Here is a 21724-nt window from a genome sequence, read left to right as displayed (position 1 = left end):
GGTGGAGACGCGCCGGCGAGCGCCGTCGCTAGGCAACCGCTGCCTCCCGCTCTTCCGCGGCGGCCCCGCGACCCGGCGACAGCTGGGACCCAGCTCGTGTCCTCAGAAGTACCTATGGCTGGACCAGGTCCGTTCCCACACCTCCGAGGGCGCGGGCACCTGAACTTCTGACCCTTTGTAGCGAGTACCGCTGGTGAGAGTGGGGTCGGAGAGAAAAACCCCAAGTCAGGCCAAGGATACCGGGCAAGCCGGGCCCGGGCGGGCGGGCTACTCTCGGCTGGGGAGGGGGCTGGAGCGCCCCCCTGGCCGGCGAAGGTCTCTGGACAGGGTCTGGGCGGCTGTGGTGTGGCGGCCCAGGGGGTGGTGGCGGGGACTTCAGGGGGCTTAGAAGTTGCTGGGTAGGAGAGGCTAGTTTGAGGCTGGATTGGGGGACGGGAGCATCTCCAAAGAAGTGCTCTGTTTGTCCTGAGGCCTTGTCTTCCCAACCACTGTAACCCTAGCATGTTCTTGAGGTCTGGATTGTTGTGGAAGAAGGCAAAGCAGCTAACCTTCACCCTTCTCTTCCTGTGCGGAGCAGGCCTCCCGGATGTGTGGAACTGTCTGTGGACCCCTAGCTCTTTGCCACCATCCCCATCTTCTTCCACCTGAGGGATCCTGAAAGCCTCGTCATGGAAAAGTACCATGTGTTGGAGATGATTGGTGAAGGCTCCTTTGGGAGAGTGTACAAGGGTCGAAAAAAATACAGTGCTCAGGTGATGAACAAAGAGGCATATCTTTTGAGTGGGATTGGTAGTTCTAACTCCAGTGGAAAAATGGGACCAAAGGGAGACATGTATACCAACATATTATTATACCAGCATGTATTCCTAAGGCACTGACTCTTTTATACTTCTTTTTTAAAGTATAATTTTATTATTAAGGTGTTTTACAGAGGGGTTACTGTTTTGTAAGTCAGGTAATGAGTATATTTCTTTTTGGACAACATCACTCCTTTGTTTCTCCTCAGTTTTCCCCTCCTATCCCTGCCCACAAACTGCATAGTTCATTTACCATATAGTTTCTTCATACTTAATAAGCTTGGATACTTGGGTTCAAAGTCCAGCTTCATTACTTTCCAGTCTTAGAGCTATTTCTCTCTGTGTATCTACCTCCTCATCTCTAGAGTGGGGATAGGAGTGACATCTCATTGGTGAGAGTTGAAGATTAAATATTTTATCACACTCAGTTACTTGGTACAATGCCAGACACCAAGTGAACAGTAAATAAATAGAGTGTGTGTGCACGTGCATGCTTGAACTCCTGGCTTGGGCGCTGTCCCAGGTCTCTTTTCTGCTCAAGGTTACCACTCTATCACTTGAGCCATAGCTCCACTTCCAGCTTTTTGATGGTTAATTATAGATAAGAGTCTCATGGACTTTCATGCACTGGCTTTCTTTCAAACTCCAGTCTCCAGATCTTAGCCTCCTAAGTAGCTAGGATCACAGGCATGACCCAGCAGTGTTATTATTCTTATTTTCTATTATTCTTTGCAGGAAAAAGTAAACCATGTGAAATCTATTCTTTCCTCTTCATTTTTCCCTCTCTTTTCTCTCATTCTCACCTTGGCTCCAGTGGTTAGATCAGAACACATCTTCCAGAACTTATCAAAAGGGATGTTTGGCAATGGCTGTTTCCGGAAGGTGAGGGAAGGGGAAGGATGGAGGAAGCTTTAAGACCAGAGTACCATGGGGAAAGAGGGAAAGGGAGGCTAGCAGATCTGATAAAGTTGCTCAAGTAGTGTGAAGGTAAAGGTTGAAATCCTAGCTTTGTCAAGCTAGGATCAGGCCTTGACTGTTCTCTTTACTGACAGGTCGTGGCCCTGAAGTTCATCCCCAAACTAGGGCGCTCAGAGAAAGAGCTGAGGAATCTACAACGAGAGATTGAAATCATGCGGGGCCTGCGGCATCCCAACATTGTGCATATGCTTGATAGCTTTGAGACTGACAAAGAGGTGTGATTTATTAGTTTGGCATCACCTCTCCCCGAGCACAAGAGTCCCACACATTTCCCGACCTCAGAATGCAGGAATCTTCCATCAGCACCATTGCCTTCTCCCTGCAGGTGGTAGTGGTGACAGACTATGCTGAGGGAGAGCTCTTTCAGATCCTGGAAGATGATGGAAAACTTCCTGAAGAACAGGTATGCTTCTTGACTTACACTTCTCACCCTGGTCCCTCTCCAGGTGGACTAGTAGGGCAAGCTGAGAGGGCACTGGGAAGTTTGCATTTTTGAAGACTCTCAAGAGTGCAAAATTCTAGGTGTTCCTCAGGCATAGTATAAGAGTAAAGTTGTGAATAGTGGGGTCACAATTTCTGAATACAAACATGGATCTGCCCCTTACTAGCTGGGTCCCTATTCTATTTTATCCAAGTAGTTTGCTTCCTTTCTGTTAATCTCTTTCTCTCTCTCTCTCTCTCTCTCTCTCTCTCTCTCTCTCTCTCTCTCTGTGTGTGTGTGTGTGTGTGTGTGTGTGTGTGTGTGTGTGTGTGTGTGTGATGTGTGTGCCTATCCTGGGTCTTGAACTCAGGGCCTGGGTGCTGTCACTGAGCTTCTTTGGCCCAAGGCCAGCACTCTACCGCTTGAGCCACAGGGCCACTTCTGGCCTTTTCTAGGTACCACAACAGTTACAGGAAAAAAACAAACACAAAAGAATCTCATGGACTTTGCTGCCTGGGCTGGCTTTGAACCATGGTCCTCAGATCTCAGCCTCCTGAGTAGCTAGGATTATAGGCTTGAGCCATCAGTGTCTGGCTCCTTTCTGTTAATCTTGAGAGAATTGTTTTTCTGAAAAGTTCCTGCTTTTAGGGAGGAGGTAACAAGTTTGATAAGAAATGTACTCACTGCCTTATGTATGAAGCTGTAACCCCTCTGTCCATCACTTTGACAAGAAATAAATATATAAAAAAATTTTAAAGTTCTTGCTTTGGCTAGGTGGCTGGCTTGGCCCTTGTTAATTACATTTTAGTTACATATGTCCTTTTTTCTGAGTACTTTAAATAAGACATCCTATTAAGAGCGTCTTAAATTTTAAGTACATCTTGTTAATTAAGCTACATCCTTTTGCAGATTGTAAACTTGAGTTCAGCCAATGTAAGAAGAGAGGCAGGGCCTGCGGGTTGTGGAGGGGAAAGGGAGTAGCTTGCCTGCACTGTGTGCTTGCTTGCAAAATTTCTGCCTGATGGAGTACTCTTCTACAGAAGTAAACTTTGCTGAGTTCCTTCTGAGTTGGTGTCCTTCCTTATTCCTGTGCTACACCCCAGCATCCTGAACTATTTCTAACAATACTCAATCCAAGTATTTAAATAGTTAACTATTGTTAATGTTAAGGTCATTAATGGTCTTCCTTTAAGAAAGAAGGCCTATATACCAGAGGGTAGAAGGAAATAAGAGCTGTGACAAGACAGAATCTATCACCCAGACATAGAATTTGATTGAATAATCTCCAACTACATTCATTCTAAGAGTTTCTCTGTAGTCTAACAAGTAGCCCCTGCTGCCCAAGAATTCTTATCATAACACTGACTTTCGATCACTATTTCTAAGTATTGGTCTTGTTTTGTCTGTCTTGTATGTGCGACTACTCTTGAGAAAAGGAACTTCATCTTATTTAATAACAACTAGTGTGTACTAAATGTTCCCTATGAGCTGGTAATATGGCCTAGTGGTAGAATTTTTGCCTCCTAAATGTTCCCTATATGCCAGGAACTATTCTAACTGTTGCTTTACATATTTTAACTCTTTTCATCCAAACAATAATCCTATGAGGCCAACAGTATTGTTACCTTATAGATGATAAATCTGAGAGACACAAAACTATTTGCTCATGGTCATGCAAGCTATTAAGAAATTCAGAAGACTTTCCTTGAATAAATGAATGAAAAAAAAAGGATTAACAAGCAAAACAAAAATTAAGGACAGTATAGTGTGATGTAAGGATGGTAGGGTGTGATGTTCTGAAAGAATGCAAAAGAGGGAAAGAGCACAGTAACAGTGGTAATAGAAGTCTTTGGCATGTAATCTGGCTCTTCCCTCTGACCTTTCTTCTCACCTGGCTAACCTCTAGGTTCAGGCCATTGCTGCCCAGCTGGTGTCAGCTCTGTACTATCTACATTCCCACCGCATCCTACACCGGGACATGAAGCCGCAGAACATCCTTCTTGCCAAGGATGGTGGCATCAAGCTCTGTGACTTTGGGTAAGATTTCTGAACTTCCATCTGTGCTTCCAGTTTTGCCAGGAGTCTTACAGCATGTTTATGGCTTACCTGGGCCTCATTTTAGAACCTGTATTAAAATCTAGGCCTCTTGCTGGGTCCTTTGGGATTCATCAAAGGTGCTTTTTTCTGTTCTTGTTGGGTAAATCTGGTCAGTACATGGACAGATTTTGTTTTCTAATAGTTAACTAGGTTTAGAATATCTTTTTCCTTTCCATTTTCATCCTGTCATTTGCTGCAGATTTGCCCGGGCTATGAGCACCAATACTATGGTGCTGACGTCAATCAAAGGCACACCACTGTATATGTCTCCAGAACTGGTGGAAGAGCGACCCTACGACCACACTGCAGATCTCTGGTCTGTGGGCTGCATCCTGTATGAGCTGGCCGTAGGCACTCCTCCCTTCTACACTACAAGCATCTTTCAGCTAGTTAGCCTCATTCTCAAGGACCCTGTGCGCTGGCCTTCCACTATCACTCCCTGCTTCAAGGTAATGAAAACTAGAAAGAAGATTACTTTTACATCAGAAATCTATCTGCTTCTGTTTTCTTTCCCCAAATCCTTTTCCAGAGCTAGGGTGGGTTTTTCAAGAGGATCTGGGACAAGCAGCCTTGCTTTTTTACTGCAGGGCCTTAATCCAGGAAGGTGTTTTGAGGTCTGCTAAATATGCAATGCTAGCTCATACAGACTATATAGACAGGCTATGTCTTACCACATTTAGAAAGTTGGTTTTTTTGGTTTATTTTTTTTTTACAGTTTTGGATTTGTTTCTTTAATGCCAGTCTTAGGGTTTCAACTTGGCTTGGGCACTGTCCCTGCCCTTTTGTGCTCAAGATTAGTGGTCTACCACTTGAGCCACAGCTCCATTTCAGATTTTTTATGTTTAATTGGAGATTAGAATCTCACAGATTTTCCTGCCTGGGCTGGCTTTGAACCATGATCCTCAGATCTCTGACTTGTGAGTTGTTAGGATAATAGGTGTGAACCACCTGGTACCCAGCTAGAAAGCTAATTTTAAAAGACCACAAATACTAGTACTTTACCTGCCCTCTGATCCACCTATTTCCTAACAGATCCATTGTCTAGATGATAGCTAGACACAGTTTGCACTGCTTTTGGTCCTCTTCAGAAATCAGGATGGCTGCTGATGGGACTGGCTTAGTGAATAGGAATGTATAGTAGAGCTAGTACCTATTCATTGTGGCTAAGCTACAGCAGCTGGTAGAGGAAGAAAAGAGACGTTGTTGGGTTTTTTTTCTTCTTACCTACGACAAGATTATAGGCCCCCAATGAGATTTAAGTGAAATATTCTCCTAAAATGAAATCTCATTTACCTTATCTAAAAGTAAATGGGTATGGTCAAGGCTGCTTTTCCCACAACTTGTGTAGTTGGGAGGCCCAAATGATTATCAAAAAGAATCTAAACCTTAAATAAGAGAGGTAGCTGGGCATAGGGTATCAGTGGCTCATACCTGTAAATCCTAGCTACTCAGGAGGCTGAGATCTGAGGCTGAGATCAAAGCTGGGACAGGAATGTCCGGGAGACTCTCATATCTAGTTAACCACCAGAAAACGGGAAGTGGTGCTGTTGCTCAAATGGCCTTGAGCTGAAGAGCTCAGAACAGTGCCCAGGCCCAGAGTTCATGCCTCACAACAACTAAATAAATGAGAGGTGTACATAGGATATTCATTTTTTCCTAGGCAGATATGTAGTTATCTTTAGGAAGAGCAGTAGTTGAACAGGTCATCTTGCTTTAGAATAGTGGTCCTATTCAGCTAGTACTTTCCATTCTTGTTTCAGAAGCAACTGAAGATTTCTTGAAGATACCTCATAACAGATGTACTCTTTGAGTTGCTCTATTACTCTACCTTTTTTTGTTTTAGTCGTGGGGCTTGAACTCAGGGCCTGGGCTCTGTCCCTGAGCCTCTTTGTGCTCAAGGCTAGCTAGCGTTCTTCCTGTTGAGCCACAGCGCCACTTCCTGCTTTTTCTCTTTTTCTTTTTTTTGCTGGTCGTGGGGCTTAGATTCAGGTCCTGAGTGCCTCTCTCTTTGTATGCTATCTTCATTCTCTCCTCTGGTGCACTTTTTTCTATGTGACTGCTCTATGCCCACAGTCTTTTTTTTTTTTTTTTTTTTTTTGCCAGTCCTGGGTCTTGGACTCAGGGCCTGAGCACTGTCCCTGGCTTCTTTGTGCTCAAGGCTAGCACTTTGCCACTTGACCCACAGCACCACTTTTTTTTAAATTTAATTTATTTATTAATTGAACACAAATTTTTTTGACAAGGTGTTGTGCAAAAAGGGTACAGTTACATAGTAGGGCAGTGTGTACATTTCTTGTGATATCTTACACCCTGTTTTTCTTTCCCTTCTCTAGGTCAGGTATACATATATACAATACACAGTGTATCAAGAACATATACAGTATCCATTTGGCCAAGCCCAAGAAAATTCGCCTAGGGCTTTAAATGTAATGTCGACATTAGACAATATGTCGACAGTAGTCTTATATGAATGTACATACATAGCTTTTGAGCTATTGTATTCCACTGAGAGGTCAGTTTTTGACCTTTATATGTTGAGTAGTTTGGTTTTAGTTACATACTGTTGGGTCGCTGCCCCAATCCTGTGGGAAATACCATTTGACAAGCAGTTTTTGGTTTCACAGACCTGGTCTCTACTGTCTCTCCGTCTCCCTTTGTTAACAGTCATATATCAGGGAGATCATGCCCCTTTCTTTTCTGTGTTCTAGGCTTGTCTCGCTCAACATTATTTGTTCAAGTTCTGACCATTTCCCTGCGAATAACAATGTTTCACCATTCCTAATCACTATGTAGTATTCCATTGTGTATAGGTACCATATTTTTTGGATCCATTCATCTGTGGAGGGGCATCTGGGTTGTTTCCATATTTTGGCTATTGTGAATTGTGCCGCGATAAACATGGAAGTACAAATGTCTTTTTGATATCTTGGGACCTGCTGTTTAGGATAGATGCCTAGGAGTGGTATGGCTGGATCATAGGGTAGGTCTATATTGAGCTTTTTGAGAAACCTCCATACTGTTCTCCAAAGTGGTTGTACTAATTTGCACTCCCACCAACAATGGAGAAGGGTTCCTCTTTCCCCGCACCCCTCCAGCATTTGTTGTTGCCTGAGTTCAGAGTATAGGCCATTCTAACTGGAGTGAGGTGGTATCTCAGGGTTGTTTTTATTTGCATTTCCTTTACTACCAGGGATGTTGAACATTTCCTCATATGTTTCTTTGCCATTTTTATTTCTTCTCTTGTGAAGTCTCTCTTTAGCTCCTTTGCCCATTTCCTAATTGGTTTATTGGGCTTGGAGGGGCTTAGTTTTTTGAGTTCTCTGTAGATGACAGATATTAGGCCTTTGTCTGTTGCTGTGCTGGTAAAGATCCTTTCCCATATGGTTGGCTGTCTTTCTGTTTTGGTGGCTATGTCCTTAGCTGTGCAGAAACTTTTTATTTTGTAGTAGTCCCATTTGTCGAGTCTCTCCCCTATTTGTTGTGCCCCTGGGACTATATTTAGGAAGTTCCTTCCTGTGCCTATAAGTTCTAGCGTCTTTCCTACTCTGTCCTTCAGTAGTTTTAAGGATTCAGGTCTGATATTGAGGTCCTTTATCCATTTTGAGTTGATCTTGGTGCATGGTGATAGGCTTGGGTCTACTTTGAGTTTTCTGCATATGGCTGCCCAGTTCTCCCAGCACCAGTAGTTGAAGAGGCTATGTTTATTCCATTGTATGTCTTTAGCTCCTTTGTCGAATATCAGCTGACTGCAAGAGTGCGGTTTTATTTCTGGATCTTCAATTCTAATCCATTGGCCTTCCGATCTGTTTTTATACCAATACCAGGCTGTTTTTGTTATGATGGCCCTGTAGTAGAGCTTGAAGTCTGGTATTGTGATACCTCCTGCACTGCTTTTTTTGCCTAGAATTGCTTTGGCTATTCTAGGTCTTTTGCTGTTCCATATGAATTTATGGATTGCTTTCTCTGTTTCAGTGAAGAATGTGACTGGGATTTTGATAGGGATTGCATTGAATTTGTATAACAATTTGGGCAATATGGTCATTTTCACTATATTGATTCTGCCTACCCATGACCACAGCACCACTTCTGGCCTTTTCTATATATGTGGTGCTGAGGAATTGAACCCAGGGCTTCATGTATATGAGGTAAGCACTCTTGCCACTAGGCCATATTCCCAGCCCCATCTTCTTGCTTTTTCTAAGTAGTTTATTGGTGATAAGAATCTAACAGACTTTCCTGCCCATACTGGCTTTGAATCATCTCAGTGTTCTGAACAGCTAGGATTACAGGCAGGAGCTTCTGGTGCGGCCACTCTACCATTTAAAAATGTGCTAGAAGATTTTTTTTTTTTTTGGCCAGTCCTGGGCCTTGGACTCAGGGCCTAAGCACTGTCCCTGGCTTCTTCCCGCTCAAGGCTAGCACTCTGCCACTTGAGCCACAGCGCAGCTTCTGGCCGTTTTCTGTATATGTGGTGCTGGGGAATCGAACCTAGGGCCTCGGGTATACCGAGGCAGGCACTCTTGCCACTAGGCTATATCCCCAGCTCTAGAAGATTTTTTTTAATTGATTTATTTTGGTGCTGGTATTGGGGCTTGAACTGAGGGCCTCTGGCCTTTAGCTTTTGCACTCAAGGCTGGCACTCTATCGCTTGAGCCATAGCTCTACTTCTGGCTGTTTGGATGTCAGATTTGTTTTCTCAGATTAGCTTCAAACCTTAATCCTCAGATCTCAGCCTTCTGAGTAGCTAGGATTACAGGTATGAGCCATCAGCATTTGGCAAAAACCAATTTGTTTTTGAATGTTCCCAAATACACTTTCACACTTGTGTGAATGTGCTTTTAAAAAGCATAGATATACCTGGTCCTACCCAGCCACAAACAACCCATGATGAAAGGGAAGGCAAATGGATGATTTGTACCTTTTGAGCACTTTTTTTGCAGATGATTGTGAAGATGGTATTCCCTCTTCCCTTTGTTTTTTCTTCCTTCTTCACAAAGTTGATTATATTGAGATTTCTTTTTACTGTGGGGGGTGGTGGTGTTATAAAATGCCTGTGGATAGGAATTGGCGTTCCCCAAGAGGTGAGCCAGGGGTTTGTCTGGGAAATGATGCTTAAGGGAAAGGTTGTATAGTCAAGGGTGGTGTAAGTAAGAATGGATCTAGGAATCCTGGTTTGCACTTCTGCCCATAGGTAAAGCTCTAGAAGGATTAGAAGGAAAGACTGATGGGAGTCTTGATTTCCCTCCACAGAATTTCCTACAGGGGCTGCTCACCAAGGACCCCCGGCAACGTCTGTCCTGGCCAGACCTCTTACACCATCCCTTTATTGCTGGCCGTGTCACTAGTAAGTCATCAGGGTTCCCAGGATTCTGGAAGTTCCCAGTATTTTCTCTAGTCTTTCCTTTTCCACTCAGTGTCTGGATCCAACTTATCTTCTTCCCTCCACCAGCTTGAACTTTTATCTTACCTTTTCCCCTAACTTTTGCCGTGCCCCCTCCCTTTTGGTCACTAAAGTTGCCCCTGGCCTAGTGAACAAGGAGGCTACCACCCTAGAATATCACGTCTTCTTCCTTCCTTCCTGCAGTATTAACTGAGCCAGCATGCTCTAATTTGGGCACCCCATTCACCAGTCGCCTACCCCCAGATCTTCAGGTCCTAAAGGACGAACAGGCCCATCGACTGGCCCCCAAGGGTAATCAGTCTCGCATCTTGCATGAGGCCTGTAAACGCATGGCTGAAGAGTCTGAGAAGAAGGTGTGTGAGCAAGGAGAATATGTAATATGAGGGAGTGGAAGGAGGAGGGTGACTTTCATGAGTTGAGAAAGGGCTATGGGTAGGATACACACTGCCCAAAATAGTTCTTCCATTGTCTTCAACCCACCTCCCACAGAAACACCAGAATACAGACCCTGGCCTTGAACAGGAGGATAGGACCAGCAAAGTGACTCCTGGCACAGCACCTCAGCCTGGAGGAAAGGCCACTTCTCAGGAGTCAAGCCTTTTGGCTGGGATTTTGATCTCAGAAGTGAAAAGCAACTGGACTGAGTGGGAGGATGGAGAAGCCCCCCCTGCACCCCGGTGAGAAGGGTACACTATAGTGGTTTGTGTCAGGGTTTACGTTAATCTTGCAGATCTTATGTTCTAGCCAAAGCAAGATGGAATTCAGTCGTTAGTGACTAATTATACACAAAGCCTCAGGAATCTGAGCCCTGGATTCTTGGGTTGTAATTACAAATACTTTCTGGATTCATCAGGAAACCTAAGGACTTTCTCTTCATGTCTTGGTTGTGCTTTGACTGAATGGGAGAATATCATTTCCTTCTAGAAAGGAAGATTATTTGAGCTGAGAGTCATGGTGAGAACTAATGTAGACTTGAGAGTATACTCCACAGTGGAAGGGCAGTCAAGGATGTGTGTGTGGAAGTCAACATATCCTGTGCCAGCTACATCCCATATTTCAGAAGGATATTTCCACTGTCTACCTGCTTGACTTGTTTCTTCTTTCCTGAGTCTAGAGGGAGAGCCAAGTTAAAGCCCTAAGGCTCACAGGGCTGGCACTCATCCTACCCCCCACCCCCGCTTCCTCTGGCAGGGAAAACCACATCACCTTGGATTGTGAACAAACACTCCCAGAGGTGGTGGGCCAACGGAGCATTGATGCAGTTGACCTAGAAACTGAGGTGAGCCTGGGTGTTCTTTTCCAGCCTGTTTCTGCCATAGGATATTGGGTCTAACATGGATGATTTTCTAGAATAGTGATTCTCTTAAGTATGTGTTCTCTTTATAATAAAAAAATTGCTTCATCAGTTTACAGATTTTAGTTATATAGTTTCTGAACATGTAATTCCCAGAAACTAGAATACATAGGTACAAGTGAAAGTCCCAAGTCAATTACAGTGGCATGTGCCTATCATCCCAGCTACTCTGGAGAGTGAGGGAGGAAAGTCATTTGAGCCCTCTTATCCCCAATTAACCACCAGAAAACTGCAATTGGAGCTGTGGCTCAAATTGGTAGAGTGTTAGCCATGAGCAAAAGAACTCAGAGGCAGCAACCAGGCCCTGAGTTCAAGCCCCATAGCCAACAACAACAACAACAAAAGAATATTTATGAGATTACTACGTATGATTTTGGTATATCTTGTTTAGGTTCATTTTATACTGCTAAAACATAAAATACCCAAGTCTCAATAACTTAGACTGAATAGAAATATATTTCTCCGAAATTCTGAGATTGAGAAGTCTAAGATCAGAGGATCAGAGTGATGGCAACTTAGGGCTCAACTTTTCTGCTCCTAAGATGTTACCTTCAGCACCATGTCCTTTTAAGAGGAAGAATTCTATATTTCACATTGCAGAGCAGAAGAGTGAAAGAACCTAGTTCTGCAGTGTGTGTGTGTGTGTGTGTGTGTGTGTGTGTGTGTGTGGTGGTTTTGTTTTTGTGGTACTGAGGATTGAACCCAGAGCCTCATACTTGCCAGCAAGTGCTGTACCACTGAGCTGCACCCCACTTCTTTTTATTTTTTGGCAGTATTGGGAATTGAACTTAGGGCTTCATACTTGCAGTTGTGAGCAACTGGCATCCAACTCCCAGTCCCTTTTTGTTTTTCTTGTTCTTTTTAATGCTGGTACCAGGGCTTGATTATAGAACCTCATGCTCTTCTCTCATTGTTTTCTTTTTTTTTTTTTTTTTTTTTTTTTTTTTTTGTATCTCAAATGAGCTAATTTTTTTTTTTTTATTATCAATTGAACATAAATTTTTTTTTTTTTACAAGGTGCTGTGCAAAGAGGGTGCAGTTACATAGTAGGGCATTGTGTACATTTCTTGTGATATCTTACAACCTGTTTTCCCATCCCTTGTCTAGGTCAGGTAGACCCATATGCAGTATACAATGTATCAAGCACATATACAGTGTTCACAGACTTGGTCTCTACTGTCTCTCCATCTCCCTTTGTTAACAGTCATATATCAGGGAGATCATGCCCCTTTGTTTTCTGTGTTCTAGGCTTGTCTCACTCAACATTATTTGTTCGAGTTCTGACCATTTCCCTGCAAATAACAATATTTCACCATTCCTAATCGCTATGTAGTATTCCATTGTGTATAAGTACCATATTTTTTGGATCCATTCATCTGTGGAGGGGCATCTGGGTTGTTTCCAAATTTTGGCTATTGTGAATTGTGCTGCGATAAACATGGAAGTACAAATGTCCTTTTGATATCTTGGGTTTTGCTGTTTAGGATAGATGCCTAGGAGTGGTATGGCTGGGTCATAGGGTAGGTCTATATTGAGCTTTTTGAGAAACCTCCATACTGTTCTCCAAAGTGGCTGTACTAATTTGCACTCCCACCAACAATGGAGAAGGGTTCCTCTTTCCCCACAGCCCCTCCAGCATTTGTTGTTTCCTGAGTTCAGAGTATAGGCCATTCTAACTGGGGTGAGGTGGTATCTCAGGGTTGTTTTTATTTGCATTTCCTTTACTAGCAGGGATGTTGAGCATTTCCTCATGTGTTTCTTTGCCATTTTTATATCTTCTCTTGTGAAGTCTCTCTTTAGCTCTTTTGCCCATTTCCTAATAGGTTTATTGGGCTTGGAGGGGCTTAGTTTTTTGAGTTCTCTGTAGATGACAGATATCAGGCCTTTGTCTGTTGCTGTGCTGGTAAATATCCTTTCCCATATCGTTGGCTGTCTTTCTATTTTGGTGGCTATGACCTTAGCTGTGCAGAAACTTTTTAATTTGTAGTAGTCCCATTTGTTGAGTCTTTCCCCTATTTGTTGTGCGCCTGGGACTCTATTCAGGAAGTTCCTTCCTGTGCCTATAAGTTCTAGTGTCTTTCCTACTCTGTCCTTCAGTAGTTTCAAGGATTCAGGTCTGATGTTGAGGTCCTTGATCCATTTTGAGTTGATCTTGGTGCATGGTGATAGGCTTGGGTCTACTTTGAGTTTTCTGCATATGGCTGCCCAGTTCTCCCAGCACCAGTAGTTGAAGAGGCTATGTTTATTCCATTGTATGTCTTTAGCTCCTTTGTCGAATATCAGTTGGCTGTAAGAGTGCGGTTTTATTTCTGGGTCTTCAATTCTAATCCACTGGTCTTCCGATCTGTTTTTATACCAATACCATGCTGTTTTTGTTATGATGGCCTTGTAGTAGAGCTTGAAGTCTGGTATGGTGATACCTCCTGCACTATGTTTTTTGCCTAGAATTGCTTTGGCTATTCTAGGTTTTTTGCTGTTCCATATGAACTTATGGATTGGTTTCTCTATTTCAGTGAAGAATGTGGCTGGGATTTTGATAGGTATTGCATTGAATTTGTATAACAATTTGGGCAGTATCTCATTGTTTTCTTGCTCAAGGCTAGTGCTCTGCCACTTGAGCCATAATTCCTGTCCTTTTGTTCCTTTTTGAATTTTGGTTTTGAGTTAAGATTTGGCTGATCTCAAACTGGAGATGATCCTGTGTCCTTTTCCCAAGTAGCTAAGATTATAGGCATGCACTACCAGTACCATGATGCAAACTGTTTTAATAGCAGCATTCGTCTACCCACGGGGTAGAGCACTTATGACCTTCCCATTAGACCCCACCTCCCAATATTATTGCCTTGCACGTGAAATTACCAGCAACACAAATTATTTTATTTTGTGCCAATATTGGGGCTTGAACTTAGAGCCCTGTGCTCTGCCTTTGTTTTTTTTTAATTTTTTTATTTTTGTTGTTGTTTTTGCCAGTCCTGGGCCTTGGACTCAGGGCTGAAGCACTGTCCCTGGCTTCTTTTTGCTCAAGGCTAGCACTCTGCCACTTGAGCCGCAGCACCACTTCTGGCTGTTTTCTATATATGTGGTGCTGGGGAATCGAACCCAGGGCTTCATGTTTACGGGGCAAGCACTCTTGCCACTAGGCCATATTCCCAGCCCCTCTGCCTTTGTTTTTTCACTCAAGGCTGGTACTCTGCCACTTGAGTCACATTTCCACTCTGGCTTTTTGTCAGTTATTGGATATAAGAGTCTCCCAGAGTTGTCTGCCCTGGCTGTCTTCAAACCTTGATCCTCAGATCTCAGCCTCTTGAATAGCTAGGATTACATGCATGAGCTACTGATACCAAGCTAAATTTAGGGTTTTGTAGCAGTCTTCTTGATACCTAACCTTTATTCTGGGTTGGGTTTATGGCTCAGTTGTAGAGTTCTTGTCTAGCAATCACAAGGTCCTCAGCTGAGGCCTTATGAATCTGGGGAGAGATTCATAGAGAGAGAGGGAAGGAGAAAGTGCATTGAGATGAAGAGGAAGGGGCTCTCTTTTAGAGGCTAGTGCCAGTTGACCTAAGAACTTTCTCCTAGTATCACCATGCTGGGGACTTAACTGCCCACTTAAGAAGCCTTTGGGGGGACTCACTGACAGCCTGTCCACACAATAGCAGTTAAATAGAATGTTCCTAAAATGGGTATCTCCTTATGATTAGATTCAAGTGGTACATCTTAGATAGGAATTATATCAATGTAATCCTTTTATTAAGAGTATAATCTGGGGCTGGGGATATGGCCTAGTGGAGAGAGAGCTTGCCTTGTATACATGAGGCCCTGGGTTCGATTCCCCAGCACCACATATACAGAAAATGGCCAGAAGTGGCGCTGTGGCTCAAGTGGCAGAGTGCTAGCCTTGAGCAAAAAGGAAGCCAGGGACAGTGCTCAGGCCCTGAGTCCAAGGCCCAGGACTGGCCAAAAAAACAAAACAAACAAAAAAAAAAAACAAGAGTATAATCTGCTATTATTAAAGTGTTGTGGAGAATGGTTACTATTTCATGTCAGGCAGTGAGTACCTTTCCTTCTTTGGACAATGTCACCCCTCCGTCAGCTTCCCCTAGTTTTTCCCTCCCCTCCCTGCCTACAAGTTACATATTCCACATAGTGTATACTAAATAATAGCATGATTCCATTTGTTCATCCTTCCTCCCTCCTTTGCCCCCCCAAGAAAGAAAAGCAAAAGCAAACAACAATAGCAACAAAAACCCATTTCCTGGAATTCATTTCAATACAGTGCAATCTTTTTATTAATAGTAATTTCATAGAAATTTCTAGTAGGTGTGAACCGTGCTTTGTTATTCCCTTACTGACTGACTCTATGATATGTTCAGGTTTTGTATATCAGTCATGCTACAGTATATATCTTTCTGGGTTTTTCTTTATGTACATGTGCCAGTACTGTCTAGAAGACTTTTCTGGTCCCCACTCCCACCCCCACATTCCACCCTCACATACTGTTCCTTTTTTGATTGGTATCTGAAGATACAAGTCTATGTGAAGGAGATATATAGTCTGGCTTCTTTTTTTTTTTTTTTTTGGCCAGTCCTGGGCCTTGGACTCAGGGCCTGAGCACTGTCCCTGGCTTCTTCCCGCTCAAGGCTAGCACTCTGCCACTTGAGCCACAGCGCCACTTCTGGCCGTTTTCTGTATATGTGGTGCTGGGGAATCGAACCTAGGGCCTCGTGTATCCGAGGCAGGCACTCTTGCCACTAGGCTATATCCCCAGCCCATAGTCTGGCTTCTTGGCAGACTTACCTTTCTTGATAACACTTTTCTTGCCAGTATAGAGGCTGTGACCCCAAGACTTAACACACGCCTCCTGACCTCTTTCACTCCTCTGCACTCCAGGAGCCAGATAGCGATGATGAGTGGCAACACTTGCTAGAGACCACTGATCCTGTGCCAGTTCAGCTGAAGGCCCCTCTCACCCTGCTGTGCAATCCTGACTTCTGCCAACGCATCCAGAGCCAGCTGCATGAGACCGGAGGGCAGGTAATGGGCAATGGTGTGTTGGGTTGGATTCGGATTATTTTCAGCGATGAAGGGTGGGAAAAAAGAAATTCACTGACATACAGTCAGCCCTTTTCTAGCTCTTTCAAGGAATAGGTTAGAGGAAGTTGAGTAACCCAGAAAGAGTGAGCCTTGGATTTCTCTTTTTGAAAGGTTGGAGCTATCTAGACCAGGGATCAGTAAACTTCAACAGACCTTCTTTGTGTGTGTGCTAGTGCTGGTATTTGAACTCAGGATCTAGGCATGATCATGTAGGATTTTTTTGTTTTGTCAGCTGTAAGGCTTGAACTCAGGCTCTGGACACTGTCTTTGACTGTTTTTGCTCAATGCTAGTGTTCTATCACTTTGAGCCACAGCATCACTTCCAGTTTTCTGTGGTTAATTGGAGATAAGAGTCTCACAGGGCTGGCTTTGAACTGTGACCCTCAGATCTCAGCCTCCTTAGTAGCTAGGATCATACACATGAGCCACCAGTACCCAACTCAGGTTTTTTGCTCAAGGCTGTCTGGCACTCTACTGCCTTAAGCCACAGCTTCACTTCCAACTTTTTTAGTGGTTAATCGTCAGACTTTCCTGCCCATTCTGGCTTTGAACTGTAATTTTCAGATTTCAACCTCTTGAATAATTAGGATTACAGGCATGAGCCACCAGTGCCCTGCAACAAACTTTTTTTTTTCTAGTAAACACTAAATATAATGGGTCAAGAGGCAAAAGTGAAGGCTACTATATAAATATTTTTATAAGAGAAAGTACATTTTTATAAAATATATTACTTGCATTATTTCCCTTCGTTTAAAGGTTTTGGGTTTTTTTTGAGACAATTTTGCTACGTAAGCCAGGTTGGCCTCAAACTTGAAATCCTCCTACCTTAGGCATATACTGCAATTCCTGGCTCTCTCTTAAAGTTTTTATTTTAATGACTTTTTTGTGTGCGTGCCAGTCCTAGGGCTTGGACTCAGGGCCTGGGCACTGCCCCTGAGCTTCTTTTGCTCAATGCTAGCACTCCACTACTTGAGCCACAGTGCCTCTTCTGGCTTTTTCTGTTTATGTGGTACTGAGGAACTGAACCCAGGGCTTCATGCATCCTAGGTAAGTACTTTACCACTCTGCCACATTCCCAGCCTTTTTTTGTTTGTTTTTGGCCAGTTCTGGGGCTTGGACTCAGGGCCTGAGCACTTCCTTTTGCTCAAGGCTAGCACTCTTCCACTTCAGCCACAGCGCCACTTCTGGCCATTTCCTGTATATGTGGTGCTGGGGAATTGAACCCAGGGCCTCATGTATACGAGGCAAGCACTCTTGCCACTAGGCCATATCCCCAGCCCACATTCCCAGCCTTTTTAATGACTTTTTTGAGGTATATTTATATGCCATAAGATTTACTGATTTCTGGCATATACGCAATAACTTTTAATAGATGTGACCAGTTGTGAAACTATCATTATAGTCCAGTTTTTTTAACATTTTCATTATCCCTAAATATAATTTTTTATTATAAAGGTGTTATTCAGAGGAGTTACAGTTACATAAGTCAGGTAAAGAGTACATCTCTGTTTTGGACAATATTACCCTTTCCCTCCACACTCTCATTTTTTTCCCTCCCATCCTCACCCACAAGTTGTATTATTCATTTTCACCATAATGTCTAGTGATTATCACTGCTGCGTTTACCCTTTGACCCTCGACTTCTGTGCCTTCTCTTACCCTCCCAAAGATATAAATGAACAAACAAGACAAAAAGAAGAAAATGAAAACAGCCACAAAGAAAAGAACTCTTGTTTCCATTTGCTGGAGTTCATTTTGATAAATATTATTTTATATGATCAGGTGCACATAGCCATTATGCCTTTGTATTCCTCTTTAAGATTATCCTCCTTTGGTCTCACTGTATGAGAATGCCTAGAATCCTGTATAATTTATCATGTCCCAATGTATTTTAGACCTAGCTTCCACATGTAAGAGAGAAATGTGCTGTTTGTCTCTCTGAGGTTGGCTTACTTCACTTAACATTTGTTCTAGGTCCATCCATTTCCCTGCAAATGCCATGTTATTGTTTCTAATGACTATAAAATTCCATTGTGTACAGATACCACATTTTTTTGATCCATTTATCTATTGTATGGCATATAGGCTGTTTCCACAACTTGGCTATTGTGAATAGTGCAGCAATGAACATGGATGGGCAAGTGTCTTTTTTTTTGTCCATCATGGGGCTTATGCTCAGCACCTACCCTTGAATTCACTGGTGCTGTCCATGAGCCCATCAACTTAAGGCTAGCACTCTAGCACTTTGAGCCATAGTGCTACTTCCAGTTTTTTGAGTGGTTAATTAGAGATGAGTCTCAGGAAGACTTTTCTGCCTGAGCTAGCTTTGAACTAAGATCCTCACATCTCAGTCTCCTGAGTAGCTAGGATTACAGATTTGAACCACTGGCATCCAGCTGTGTGAGTGTTTTTGCAATATTATGGCTGGTGATGTTCTGGGTAGACACCCATGAGGGGTATGGGCTGGGTTGTAGGGAAGATCTGTGTTTAGTTTCTAAGGAACCTCCAGACTGCTGTCCAGAGTGGTTATATTTGTTTACATTCCAATCAACAGTGTAATAGGATTTCTTTTCCCCCAAATCCCAGCCTACATTTGTTTGAATTCACAATGTTGCCCAATCTAACTGGGGTGAGGTGGAATCTCAGAGTTGTTTTGATTTGCATTTCCTTTATGGCCAGAGATGATGAGCATTTGTTCATGTATTTCTTTGCCCATCTTAATTCTTCTTCTAAGAAGTCTCCCTTAGTTCCTTTGCCCATATAGTAATTGGTGTATTAGCTTTGGGAGAGGTTACTTTCTGAGCTCCTTGTATGTTTTTGGATACTAGGTCTTTGTCAGATGTATTGTTGATAAAGATCTTCTTCTAGTATTGGCTGTCTTTCTATTTTAGTAACTATGTCCTTTGCTGCACAGAAACTTTATAGTTTGATGTAATCACATTTGTCAAGTCTATCTCCTATTTGCTGTGTCCCTGGGACTCTCAAAAAGTTTGTGCCTAGAGCTGGGAATGTGGCTTAGTGGTAGAGAGTAGTTACCTAGCATGCTTGAAGGCTTGGGTTCGATTCCTCAGCACCACATAAACAGAAAAAGCCAGAAGTGGTACTGTGGCTCAAGTGGTAGCGTGCTAGCCTTGAGCAAAAAGAAAACAGGGACAGTGCTCAGACCCTGAGTTCAAGTCCTGGGACTGGCAAAAAAAAGTTTCTGCTTATACCTATGAGTTTCTAGTGTTTCTCCTACTTCCTCTTATAGTAATTTCAGTTTCAGGTCTGATGTTGAAGTCTTTGATACAGTTTGGGTTGATATTTGCATGGTGACACACAGGGATCCACTTTTAGTTTTCTGTATATGGATGCCCAGTTTTTCCAACACCAATTATTGAAGAGGCTATCCTTTTTCCCCCATTTATAGCTTTGGCTCCCTTATCAAATATCAGAGAACTGTAACTATAAGTATATGATTTTATTTCTGGGCCTCCTACTCTGTTCTATTGATTCTCATCTATTTTTATGCCAGTACCAACCTGTATTTGTTATAGCTCTGTAGTAGAGCTTGAGGTCTGGAGTTGTGATATCACCAGCATTACTTTTTTTTTTGGCCAGTCCTGGGCCTTGGACTCAGGGCCTGAGCACTGTCCCTGGCTTCTTCTTGCTCAAGGCTAGCACTCTGCCACTTGAGCCACAGCGCCACTTCTGGCCATTTTCTGTATATGTGGTACTGGGGAATCGAACCCAGGGCTTCATGTATACGAGGCAGGCACTCTTGCCACTAGCCCATATCCCCAGCCCCACCAGCATTACTTTTTTTGCCTAGGATTGCTATGGCTATTTGAAGTCTTTTGTTGTTCCATAAGAATTTTTGGATTGTTTTCTCTGTCTTGATAAAGAACTTCATTGATATTTTGATGGGATTGCATTAAATTGGTAGATTATTTTTGGCAGTATGTCCATTTTTACAATATTAATTCAACCTAGCCATGAACATGGAAAGCCTTTCTATTTCCTGATATTGTGTTTGATTTCTTTATTCAAATGTTTATAGTTTCAAAGGTCTTTTGCTTCTTGAGTTAGATCAATTCTCAGATTTTTTTGAGGCTATTGCAAATGGTGTTGTTTTCCTGACTTCCTTATCTGCTTGTGTGTTATTAGTATAGAGAAAGGCTCCTTATTTTTTGTGGATTAATTTTGTATCCTGCTACTTTGCCAAAGTTATTGATCAGCTGTAGGAGTTTGGGGATGGAGTCTTTTGGGTCCTTTGGATATAAGATTATGTCATTTGCAAATAGGGATAGTTTGACTTTTTTCCCTATGTGAATCCCTTTTATATCTTTTTCTTGCCTTATTGCTCTGGCTAGAATTGGAGAACTTCATTAAAGAGGAGTGGAGAGAGTGGATATCCTTGCCTGTATCTTTGAAATGATCTGTGGTTCTTGTCTGAGGCTTTCTTGGTGTGATGTTTTGTATTTATTGATTTACATATGTTAAACCAGCCTTGCATCTCTGGGTTAAAACCTACTTGATCGTATGTGGTTTTTTTTAATCACTTGCTGAATTCTGTTAGTATTTATTGAAGAGCTTTTCATCTGTGTTCATCATTTGTTTGTTGGATCCCACATGGTTTTGGAATGAGTGTAAGCTTCATAAAATGAGTTTGGAATTGATCTTTTGTTTTTTTTTTTCTGTTTCACAGACAAGTTTGAGGAGTACCAGTGTTAGTGCAACTTTGAAAGTCTTAGAGAATTCAACTATGAATCCATCCAGACCTGAGCTTTTGCTTGTTGGAAGACTGTTGGAAGACTGATTGCATGTTATGGGCCTGTTATATCTTCTTGGTTTATATCTTCTTGGTTTATCGTAGGCAGTTTGTATGTCTCTAGGAATTTATCCCTGTGGTTAGGCTTTTTCACTCACAGCTGGAAGCTCTATCACTTGAGCCACACTTCCATTTCTGGCTTTTTGTTTGTCAGTTAGAAATGAGTCTCTTTGTCTATTCAAGCAGAAAATTCTGATTTTATCCACTTGAGTAGCTAAGTTATAGATGTGAGCCACTGACATCCAGCTTTCCTTTTTCTTCCCTCCCTCCCTCCCTCCCTTCCTTCCTTTCTTCCTTTCTTCCTTTCATCCTTTCTCTCTCTCTCTCTCTTCTTTCATGCTGTGAATGATGAATCCATTGCCTTGCACGTGCTAAACAGGTGTTTCACCATGGAGCTCTGTAACTCTACACACTAGGCCCTCCCTTTCTTTATAGTCCTGGGGTTTGAACTTAGGGCTTCCAGCTTACTGGGAAGGTACTGTACCACTTGAGCCATGCCACCAGTCCTGTGCAGCTTCTTTTTAAAACCAAGGGCTGTTGGAGAGAGGAAGTGGCTATGAATGTCACTGGTGTTCTGTTAGGTGACCTTTCTACAGTCCTCTTCCCTGCTGTGGCTCCCTTGTTTCCTTGTTCTTTTTTCCTGGGTTTTATACTCCCAAAGAAAGAAATGTAAACATTTTATTTATCTTGTCAATTCTTTGGGACATTTGGTATTTGTGGTTTTCCTTTTACTTATGATATTACCAGTCACTGTCTGTTTCCCTCATGTCCCTCC

The 21724-nt window shown here is 42.7% G+C and overlaps 1 protein-coding gene across 2 annotated transcripts in view; it reads left to right on the top strand.

Annotated features, from left to right (window-relative positions):
- The first annotated feature begins 42 nt into the window (after positions 1–42).
- Stk36 (serine/threonine kinase 36) overlaps positions 43–21724 on the top strand; it is a 36315-nt gene continuing 14633 nt past the window's right edge. The window contains exons 1-11 of one of the 2 annotated variants that reach the window (XM_048344742.1): positions 43–193; positions 578–752; positions 1850–1990; positions 2101–2178; positions 4103–4233; positions 4493–4742; positions 9544–9637; positions 9878–10047; positions 10184–10371; positions 10886–10973; positions 15936–16079. In XM_048344742.1, coding sequence (XP_048200699.1) covers positions 669–752; positions 1850–1990; positions 2101–2178; positions 4103–4233; positions 4493–4742; positions 9544–9637; positions 9878–10047; positions 10184–10371; positions 10886–10973; positions 15936–16079 — 1368 coding nt within the window. In that variant the 5' untranslated portion in view covers positions 43–193; positions 578–668. Of the gene's footprint in view, positions 194–574; positions 753–1849; positions 1991–2100; positions 2179–4102; positions 4234–4492; positions 4743–9543; positions 9638–9877; positions 10048–10183; positions 10372–10885; positions 10974–15935; positions 16080–21724 lie in introns of both variants that reach the window. The other variant, XM_048344743.1, reaches the window with a different exon arrangement.

Source organism: Perognathus longimembris, chromosome 4 (genome assembly GCF_023159225.1).
Source record: "Perognathus longimembris pacificus isolate PPM17 chromosome 4, ASM2315922v1, whole genome shotgun sequence".
NCBI classification, from domain to species: domain Eukaryota; kingdom Metazoa; phylum Chordata; class Mammalia; order Rodentia; family Heteromyidae; genus Perognathus; species Perognathus longimembris.
The sequence above is the reverse complement of the archived record's forward strand: the minus strand, read 5'-3'. Positions and strand labels throughout refer to the sequence as shown.